Source organism: Ascaphus truei, unplaced genomic scaffold (assembly GCF_040206685.1).
Source record: "Ascaphus truei isolate aAscTru1 unplaced genomic scaffold, aAscTru1.hap1 HAP1_SCAFFOLD_1386, whole genome shotgun sequence".
NCBI lineage: Eukaryota > Metazoa > Chordata > Amphibia > Anura > Ascaphidae > Ascaphus > Ascaphus truei.
In genome coordinates this window covers 1-10,648 of record NW_027454266.1, presented here as the reverse complement: position 1 = coordinate 10,648, position 10,648 = coordinate 1, and the positions used below count along the sequence as shown (strand labels likewise).

Genomic DNA, 10,648 nt, shown 5'->3' with positions numbered 1-10,648 from the left:
GGACGACGTGCCAGTGAGACGGAAGGAGATGCGCGCACACTTTTATGTGAAACGGATATATTTGGGGAGGGATTTAGTAGTCTGAGTGAGAAAATTGATATTTTGTCACAATGGATAAATGTAAAAATTAACCATTTAAAAATGCACAGATTTTATCCACCTTTTGGAAATTGGGGATGTTGCCTAAAAGTCTGAGAATGCATAAAGTGCCACCCATGGGCTTTAATGAAGCAGCATTTGTGGGCTAAAGGGAACAGCATTATGTATAAAGGTATTTTGGACTCGATATAAATAATTGAAGCCAAAAACTAATATTAAGTAAATTGAGAATGGAAAAATCTTCAGCACAAACGTACAGAATGTGATATTCTGAGAGATCTTACAGATGTTATCAAATCCCACAATGAATATATAGAAAATGTCTGTATAGAACGAGTCAAACAAGAATATGCCAATAAAACGTTTAATTGGGAGATACAGGGGCGACAATTCAGGTAATTTAGCCGGTCAGCCAGTAGAGCAGGTCAGCCGGTCAGCCGGTAGAGCAGGTCAGCCGGTAGAGCAGGTCAGCCAGTAGAGCAGGTCAGCCGGACAGCCGGTAGAGCAGGTCAGCCGGTCAGCCGGTAGAGCAGGTCAGCCGGTCAGCCAGTGGAGCAGGTCAGCCGGTCAGCCAGTGGAGCAGGTCAGCTGGTCAGCTCTGAGATCAGCATTACTTATATCCCCTACACGTTGCCCCCTGCATGTAATGCTGCAGAACAGCCCGCACTGCATATACTGTACATGAGATACTTAACCCTTTCTTTTCGCTCGACTCTAATCTGAATGATTTGCTAATTGGTTTGTAATTAGAGAGATATTTGTAGCAGAATCCCATGTATGTTCTTTTTACACTTTTAGAAACCGTTTTGTGTAATAAAAGATATGACAGATCAGAGGGGCTTCCTGTTTGCACGTGTGTTTTGGCAGAAGTGTATATGTGACCCTATAAACCTGTCTCACACCCGGGCTTGGCAGCGTGACACTAGTGCAGGATCCTGGGGAAGAATCACTGAGCTGTTAGCAATAGATACAACGGATAGAAAAGACACTACACATAGGTTGGATTAAAGAGAATATTTTATTGAAATAATTAATCTCTTTGCTGGTAGGGGCCTGCAGCACATTGCAGAGCGATATAGTAACACGCAGAGCAATGCATTGCAGGCCCCTCCGGCAGCAAAGGGGTGAAGATCAATGCAGGGTGTATAAAGATCTCACTGATAAGTCATGCACAAAGGGCAGTTTGTTGCTGTGATCCAGAGGAAGGCGAAACATAACCCCTGCTGTGCAATGGGGGAAAAAAATTCCTTCCTGACCCCATTAAATGGCGATCGGAGGGTCCCTGGATCACTGCGCAGTGAGATCAGATGGAGCAGCACAGATCAGCGTTATTATACACAGGGGCACACTCAGTATATAGAGATGCGGATGATGGGGCCCTTGTGCCCCTGTGTATAACTCACCTGCTCCCCCATCCCCCTGCATATCTATCCCATTCACCCCCTTTCCTCCCGCATATCTCGCAGGGCCGGCCGTCCATTAGACGGTCGCCTAGCGCGCAAAGGTTTTAGGGGCGCATTGATAATAATTATAATTTTTTACTCTTATTATTTTTTATTTATTTATGGGTTTTTTTAAAATTATTTTTCTTTTTTTTATCCAGTATTTTGGCGCCCTTTTATTTTTATTATGCGTCGCGCTGGGTTGCGGTCGTAGCCCCGATAGCTACGCCACTGCTTATTTTATTATTTTATTTATCTTATTATTATTTTTATACAACTGGGGCGCAAATTTTAAGTTTCACCTAGGGCGCATGAAACCCGTGCACCGGCCCTGCTCCTAGTTCTCTCACCCTCTCATGCCCAATATTCCTATCTCCCTCTAGTACCTGTCCCTCCCGCAGCCTTCCTGATCTTATCTGCCTCTCCTGCTGTTAAACCAACTTCTCAGGGCCCCTAGAATACCCCTGTTTCTATGCCCTGGCCCCTCTGCTACCTGCCCCCGGGATCTTCTCCCGAACCTGTGAAAGGGGAAGCAGCACATCCCTCCACACCTCTCGTATTCCCCTTCGTTGTTGTCCACCTCGTCACCCCACTTGTCGTCCGCCTTGAAGTCCGTCTCGCTTTCCGTCTCGCTGTCCACCTCGCTGTCCGCCTCGCTGTCCGCCTCGCTGTGTGCCTCGCTGTCAGCTTCGCTGTCCGTCTCGCTGTCTGCCTCATAGCCCGTCTCGTAGCCCGCCTCGTTGCCCGCCTTGCAGCCCGCCTCGTTGTCCGCCTCATCGTCTGCCTCATCATCTGACTCGTCGTCCGCCTCGTCGTCCGCATCATCGTCCTCTAGGACAAAGGGCACCACCTTTGTGCGTCCGCTGACCTGCAGGAGACATGAAGTGTTTGTAACCAGGGACAGTGATACTCTGTATCGCAAGAGTTCCTGTGACACTTATACCCCCTCCCCAATACCCAATTATACCGCCCTCCACAGGGCCAGTACCTGTTATACGCACCTCCCCAGGCCCAGTACCCAGTTATACACCCCTCCCCAGGCCCAGTACCGTTGTACCCACCTCACCAGGCCCAGTACCCAGTTATACACCCCTCCCAAGGCCCAGTACCCGTTATACCCTACACCCCTACCCAGGCCCAGTACCCGTTATACCCACCTCACCAGGCCCAGTACTCAGTTATACACCCCTCCCCAGGCCCAGTACCCGTAATACCCACCTCACTAGGCCCAGTACCCATTATATACCCCTCCCCAGAACTCCGTTATATGCCCCTCCCCAGGATCCTTTACACAGACCCTCCCAGACGCAGGACCCCCTACGGTGGAGGTGTAATGCCACATGGGTAGTGGAAGGTTTCTCAGAGAAGGTGTCCATGTGTCACAGCTGTATCATCACCTTGGATGAGAAGTCTCCCTACTCTCTGCCTTTCCTATCTCTCTCCAGTCAGTCTCTCTCTCCACCTTTAATCTTATCTCTTTTATTTATCTCTGTCCCTCCTTACTTTTGTTTCTATGGTTTTCTCCACCCCCCCATGTAATAGGGGCACAAACCTCAGATTTGGGGAACACTCCCATCCCATGAGACCCGAGGAAACAGGGACGCACTAACCTTCATTAAAACATCTCCAGCAGGTTCTGTATTATTACACTGTAAAGTGTTGCAGACTTTTCCATAAATAGTGTCCTGTACAACAGCTAATAGCACAGTGTGTGCGACAGATTCACAGCTCCGCCATTCCCATTTACCTCTAAAGCGCGGTTTCTTGATTCTTCCTCGTCGCTGTCCTCCTCCTCCCATGCCTGTGATACAGAGGATAGTAATGTGATCACATGTATTCCTCACTCCTATACATGTCCTGGTGCTGTATGGGGGGTTTGACGGTTAAGCCAATTGTCCACAGCACTCAAACAGTAATAATCTTCACAACCCAACGTTGCTTCGCAATGTTAGCAACGCTTCATAGTAATAGACTCCTTCACGGCCCGTTCCCCGACAGGGGGGATAGCCGGGACAGGTGTCCCGAGCCAGGTGTCTGTGGGGGGCCCGGCCGGCGCTGCAAGCTGGGTCTCTAGCCTGTCCAGCTGCCAGTACTCTCGTGGCCAGGTCCCGGATCTCCCTCTGCTGTAGGCCTCTTCTTTCAGTCCCACGCCGAGCTTCCAATGCCGGCGCACCTCTCTGATGTCAGCGTGCCGGAAGTAAGCTTGGCCCAGTTTCCCGCGTGCGCCAGCGTTAAAAGCACATGGGACAGAGAGACCTGCAGCTGCGGGGAGAGCCGGGGCCCGCAGAGAAGACCTGCAGAACTTGCAGGACCAGCCGGGGCCCCTGGAAGGGGGGGGAGAAGGGAGGGAAGGGGGTGAGAAGGGTGAGGAGGGGGGATAAAGGGGGGGGAGGAGGGGAGGGGAAGAAAGGGGGGGAGGGGGGAAGGAGGGGGCTTTGAAGATGTGCTGCTCAGGGGTTTGGTGCTCTTGCGTCGGGCAAAGTGATGTCTTGAGGTGTACGGCAGGGGAGGTGAACGGGAGGGGCGGCGAACGGGAGGGGGGGTGAGGTGGAGAATGGGTGGGGGGTTGAGGCGGCGAACGGGAGGGGGGGTGAGGTGGCAAACGGGAGGGGGGGTGAGGCGGTGAACGGGAGGGGGGGTGAGGCGGTGAATAGGAGGGGGGGTGAGGCGGCAAACGGAAGGGGGGGTGAGGCGGTGAACGGGAGGGGGGGTGAGGCGGTGAACAGGAGGGGGGGTGAGGCGGTGAACGGAAGGGATGTTGAAGGGGAGGCGGGGTGAGGCGGTGAACGGGAGGTGTGTCCGCGGTAGGGTTGACGGGGAGGGGTGGTGATGCGTGTGTGGTGGCAGGGTAGATGACCGAGTGCGTCTGCAGTTCCGAGAGGGCGTGCGTCGTGTGAGTAACAGAGGTTGGTGTGTGGGAGGCGCGGTGAAGGTGAGCTGGGTCGACATTAGGGTGTGCGGGCCATAGAGGGTGGCGGAATGGCATTGCTGAGGTGAGGGGAGGTGTGGGTAAGCGGTGAACGTGAGGGGTGCTGGCAGACTACAGAGGAGTGCGTGCGGTACCGAGAGGGCGTGCGTCGTGTGAGTACCAGAGGTTGTGGGGTGGCAGGCGCATTGAACGTGATATGTTCCAGGATCCACAGTAAGGTGTGAGGGACAGAGAGGGTGCCGGCGTGGCATTGGGGATGTGGTACAGAGGAGTGTGTGCGGTCCAGAGAGGGTGTGCGTGTTCGCAAGTGGTGAGGGAGGGAGTGAAGACGCGCTGATCGTGAGGTGTGGGGCCACGTTAGAGAGTACGGTGTGTGGTCCCGAGCGGCATACAAATTGGGTTGAGGTGGTGGTGAGGCGGTGAACAGAGGTGTCCGAAGAGGCGTGCTACCGTGCGGTGTTGGGTGCCGGGGGTGAGTGTTGTGTGAGGGTGGGGTGCAAATGCATAAAATGGCATATAGTTTGTTTCTAAGAAGACACTGTACCTGAGTATTCGGCAGGGGATGAGCAGTGGGGTTATTTTATTTTCTGATGTGAGAGCAAGCAGTGAGGCGTCAAAATGGCTCCCAAAGCTCAGTGAATCTTGGGAGAGTGTGGCAGTGGTGTAGGTGTGGTGAGCGAAGGCAGCAGGCCAATGAGAGGTGTGCGGGGGCGGGGGTGCCGAGGGACCAATCAGATTGGCCTGAGGCTGAGTGACGGACCAACGGACCAATCTGATTGCCCATAAGCACTGCTAACATACAACGTTTTCAAAAAAATATATATAGATATGTTTGTATCTCACTCTCGCGCTCTCTTGCTCTTGCTCTATCACACACACACACACACACACACACACACACACACACACACACACACACACACACACACACACACACACACACACACACACACACACACACACACACACACACACACACACACACACACACACACACATACACACACACACACACACACACACACACACACACACCTTTTTTAGGACTCTAGCACTGTAGCACTGAGAGTCTTCGCAAACACATAGAGATACAGCGAGACATGAAGGGACACAAGATACACTCAAAAGGAACATGAAAAATGACACACACCGTGTATGCGGCAGATTCACAGCTCCGCCATTCCTATTTACCTGTGAAGCGCTGTTTCTTGCTTCTTCCTCGTCGCTGTCCTCCTCCTTCCATGCCTGTGATACAGAGGATAGTAATGTGATCACATGTATTCCTCCCTCCTATACAGTACATGTCCTGGTGCTGTATGGGGGTTTTGACGGTTAAGCCAATTGTCCAAAGCACTCAAACAGTAATAATCTTCACAACCCAACGTTGCTTCTCAATGTTAGCAACGCTTCGGAGTAATAGACTCCTGCAAGGCCCGTTCCCCGACAGGGGGGGGATAGCCGGGACAGGTGTCCCGGTCCAGGTGTCTGTGGGAGGGCCCGGCCGGTGCTGCAAGCTGGGCCTAACCTCTAGCCTGGCCGTCTGCCAGTCCTCTCGTGGCCGGGTCCCGGATCTCCCTCTGCTGCAGGCCTCTTCTTTCTGTCCCACGCCAAGCTTCCAATGCCGGCGCACATCTCTGATGTCAGCGTGCCGGAAGTAAGCTTGGCCCAGTTTCTCGTGTGCGCCAGCGTTAAAAGCACATGGGACAGAGAGACCTGCAGCTGCAGGGATAGCCGGGGCCCACAGAGAAGACCTGCAGAACTTGCAGGGCCGGCCGGGGCCCCTGCAGACACCGGGCCAGGCCGAACCATCCACAACGTAAGTCTGGTTTTTTTTAAAGTATTGGGGGGGGGGGGGGGAGTGGGTGTTGTTTTTATATGCATGGGGGGGGGGGGTTATATGTATTGGTGTCTTTTAAATATGCATTGGGCTATTTTTTCTATGCATTGGTTTCTTTTTTTTATTTGCACTGGGGTTTGTTTATATGCACTGGGGTTTGTTTATATGCATTGGGGTTTGTTTATATGCACTGGGGTTTGTTTATATGCACTGGGGTTTGTTTATATGCACTGGGGTTTGTTTATATCGATTGGGGTTTATTTATATGCATTGGGGTTTGTTTATATCGATTGGGGTTTGTTTATACGCATTGTTTTTTTTAAAATGTATTGAGTTTATTTTATAAGCATTGTTTTTTTTGTACACCGAGAGGGTGCATGTGTAGTGAGAATGAGAGGGAGCATATGTCTGTATATAACCAATAATGTGTGTATCTGAGTGAGTGTATGTTACTGTCTGATAGTTTCTATGTTTGTAAAGCATAATGAGAAGTGTGATTGTGTGTGCGCGTATGCAGTGGTTGACAAATCACCAAAAAATCTACTCGCCACCTAGTACCAAATGTGTGCTGCTTGGGCCAATATTTACTCGCCCGGGGGTTAAATCCACTCGCCCGGGGCGAGCAAATGTATAGGTTTGTCGAACACTGCGCGTATGTATATATATATATATATATATATATATATATATATATATATATATATATATATATATATAATAGTGTGTGTCTGTGCTTCTACAAGAGTATCAATCTGTGTGTATTTTAGTGGGTGTGTGTGAATATAACTGATTGTGCGTTTGTATTTTAGGAGCAGGAACCTGTTGGTACTCCGTTCCTGCAGTTTTTTAGGAGCAGGAACATGTGTGTGTGTATACTGTAGGTGTGAATATATATATATATAGGAACGAAACTCTGTGCCGCTATCTCTCTCTCTCTCGCTCTCTTGCTCTATCACACACACCCCTACCTACACACACACACACACACACACACACACACACTTTTTTTTAGGACGCTAGCACTGTAGCAGTGAGAGTCTTAGCAAACACTTAGGGGGCTATGCAATAAGCAGTGATAAATAGTGATAAGTCATTTTAAGAGCGCAAAGTGCTCTTAGAACGTAACGTTACTCCGAGCGCTATTCCCTAAGCCGCGCAAACAGGCCCTTTGCGCTCTAAAACTGACTTTTTCCTGGAAAAAAGTCCAACTTTGCTCGTACGATGAGCTGTTTGCGCTGAATCCTGCCCTTCTGCGGGATTCACTAAGCAACGCAAACTTATTGTACTTATTCTAAACACATGAAACATAAAGCTTGGTCCCCTGCAGACGCACTTACCAGAACTCCCTCCTACTGTCTCTGTACGTTCTGTATGTTACTTTTATGTCTAAAGCACTTATTCCCATGATCTGTTATTTATATTATCTGTTATTTACTTGATTACCACATGTATTACTACTGTGAAGCGCTATGTACATTAATGGCGCTATATAAATAAAGACATACAATACAATACTTGAACGTTGTGCTGAATAAAGCTCACCAGCTAAAGCAGGTGATAAAAAAAGCAGGACTCTGAAAAAATTCTTTGTTTAACTTTTTACAGGCGCAAAACCCGTGGCCGTCCCGGGGTCCCCGCGGGCCTGCGGTACCAATCTTGTGCCTACAAAAATACTAAACATTATCTCTAACTAAATACACCCCCCTAACACATACAGTACAATAATGTGCAAAATAACTATTATCCAGATATGGATAATAGATTATTTGCTCATTATTAAATACTACATTAGCATACCTAAATAAAGTAAATAAAAACAGTAGCCAGCTAATCCAATGAATACAAGCAGTAATAACATCAACAATGAATTAATTAAACCATTTAACCAGAACGCAAACCCATTGAGCTTAGTGCAAAGCCCCCATAGAGATACAGCGAGACATGAAGAGACACAAGATACACTCAAAAGGAACAAGAAAAGTGACAGATCTAGTATAACAAGAGACAGACATACGCAGGGTTAATAAGAAAAGAGACAGTCGGATGCTCACAGAGAAATGATCAGATAGATAACCTGTTTCGGTGACAGAATCAGGACAAGTTCCAATAAAAGCCAGACACACTCCGGGTAACAACGTTTTATTTAAACACCTGGAATCTTGACCCCTCCGCCTGTAGTTTGGGAAAGGCTGAGGTTTTGGTATCTAAGTGTGTGGGGTTCTCTGTGTCTGGAGAGACCCCTAAATGTTCTCTCTGTGTCTAGGGAGACCCCTAAATGTTCTCTCTGTGTCTGGAGAGACCCCTAAATATTCTCTCTGTATCTGGAGAGACCCCTAAATGTTCTCTCTTTATCTGGAGAGACCCCTAAATGTTCTCTCTGTATCTGGAGAGACCCCTAAATGTTCTCTCTGTATCTGGAGAGACCCCTAAATGTTCTCTCTGTGTCTGGGGAGACCCCTAAATGTTCTCTCTGTGTCTGGTGAGATCCCTAAATGTTCTCTCTGTGTCTGGGGAGACCCCTAAATGTTCTCTCTGTGTCTAGTGAGACCCCTAAATGTTCTCTCTGTGTCTTGGTGACCACTAAATGTTCTCTCTGTGTCTGGTGAGACCCCTAAATGTTCTCTCTGTGTCTGGGTGACCCCTAAATATTCCCCAGTGTAACTTGCTTCAAAATAACCCAGAAAAGTAGCATTGAGCCTTCGGTGACCGGGCGCTATGACCAGAGGGACTAGGCTCTCCCTTACCTGTGAGTGTGGACTATGTCCCCACTGGCCTCTCCCTCCCCCCTCCCCTGGCAGTGAGGGTGACACGGCCGGGGGAAGAACCAGGGAGGTTAGAATTAGACAGAGGCGCGGGGTCAGCCTACGCCCTGCCATGAGAGTCCCGCCCACTCTGCCCTTTATTGTGAATATTGGTAAATATGTTGGTTGTACGTGTTTAAAATAAAAAAAAGAATAAATAAACAATGAAAATGAATAACAGAAATAAAATAAAAGGTGGTGGGAGTGGCGAGTGGGCGCGGCTTATTAACACGTGTGCGTTCCTGGGGCCCATTCTCGCCAGACGGCCGGGTAGGGGGAGTTACGGCCATTGGATCAGGTACCTTTGGCCTTTACCCAATGAGCGAGCACTCCGGCAGGGGGTTGGCACTTATTAGGTTAATTGAAGTTTTAATAGAAAGCCGCGGCCTCGCATCGCCAGACCTCGTGTTTGTGGTTATTTATGTATTGGTTATGGTGGGGTTTGGGACGCCAAGTGTAGAAGGGAAGAGGGGGGGGGGGAGGGGGGAGGGGGGTGGTCTCACAGTCTACGAGGTCATGTTTCTATTTTATCAAATGTTTCCCCAGGAAAAAATTCATTGAGTTACCTCTGGTTTTCAGGCATGTCCTGGGGGAGTTATCACAGAGACACAGAAACGTCGCTGAGTTTGGGTTAGTAACTCCCTTAACCTCTCAGCAGGTGAATTCCCCCTTGGCGCTTAACACGTTAAAAACAAGCGTTGCTATTTCTCTGCATGAAGTTGCAGGTAACTGGAAGAGTTACACAGTGACGGCTATTTCATCACTCACCTTCCTCACCCGAAACGGTATTCTTTTCGGTGTTATTTTCGGCTCCTCTTCGCATATCAATTCTTCGATCTGTATGCAGGACAATGCTTTAAGTCAGGGTTGTGCAACCTTTTCCCCCTGCTCCCCCCCCCCCCCTCCTTACCTTGTCTCCGGCGTTCTGACGTATATATGTGATATCACTTTGCTATGGCAACGCCACATCATGTGACCTCACAGTGTCATTTGACGCCATGTTGCTGTCGCCAGAAGCCGCTGGAGACAAGGAAAGGGAGCTTACAGAGGCCTTACGCGCGATCGCCGGCATTTAATTTAAATGCTGTGGGGAATAGCGAGGGGCCTCTGTAAGCGCCAAGCCCCTCCTCCGCAAGAAAATGTTGCGCCCCTCGATTTGAGCACCCCTGCTTTAAGAGATATTCTGGGACCCTCCAACTCCTCCATTGGACCCTTCCTCATACTGACAGACCTTGCAGAGCTCAGTATTACCTGCTATGATGCCTCTCAAAATACCATGCTAACTCATTCTGAACATACGTGTCCTTTCTACATGTTACTCAGCTAGTATGACCAGGGCTACAGACAGCTTTCCAGGGGCCCAGGACTAGTTTCCACCGGGGACCCTCACCCATGGGTCAGCGACCTTGCGAGACATCCCCCCCCAACCTGTTTTCTCTTGCACTGCCATAGACTACAACATTTCGGCCTGCTGGCCTTTCCCAGGTAAAGTGGATAAACACACTAAAGCCAGTAAAGAAAGGCCAGCAGCCGAAACATT

The 10,648-nt window shown here is 49.5% G+C and overlaps 1 protein-coding gene across 1 annotated transcript; it reads right to left on the bottom strand.

The window, feature by feature from the left end:
• Window positions 1–1,098: 1,098 nt before the first annotated feature.
• On the bottom strand, window positions 1,099–9,945 carry LOC142475793 (uncharacterized; the record flags this gene model as incomplete). The annotated part of the gene is made up of 4 exons (XM_075581529.1): window positions 1,099–2,409; window positions 3,289–3,342; window positions 5,662–5,715; window positions 9,877–9,945. Coding segments are annotated over 4 exons (633 nt in total), but the record flags the coding sequence as incomplete, so codon positions are not given.
• Between the last annotated feature and the right edge of the window lie 703 nt (window positions 9,946–10,648).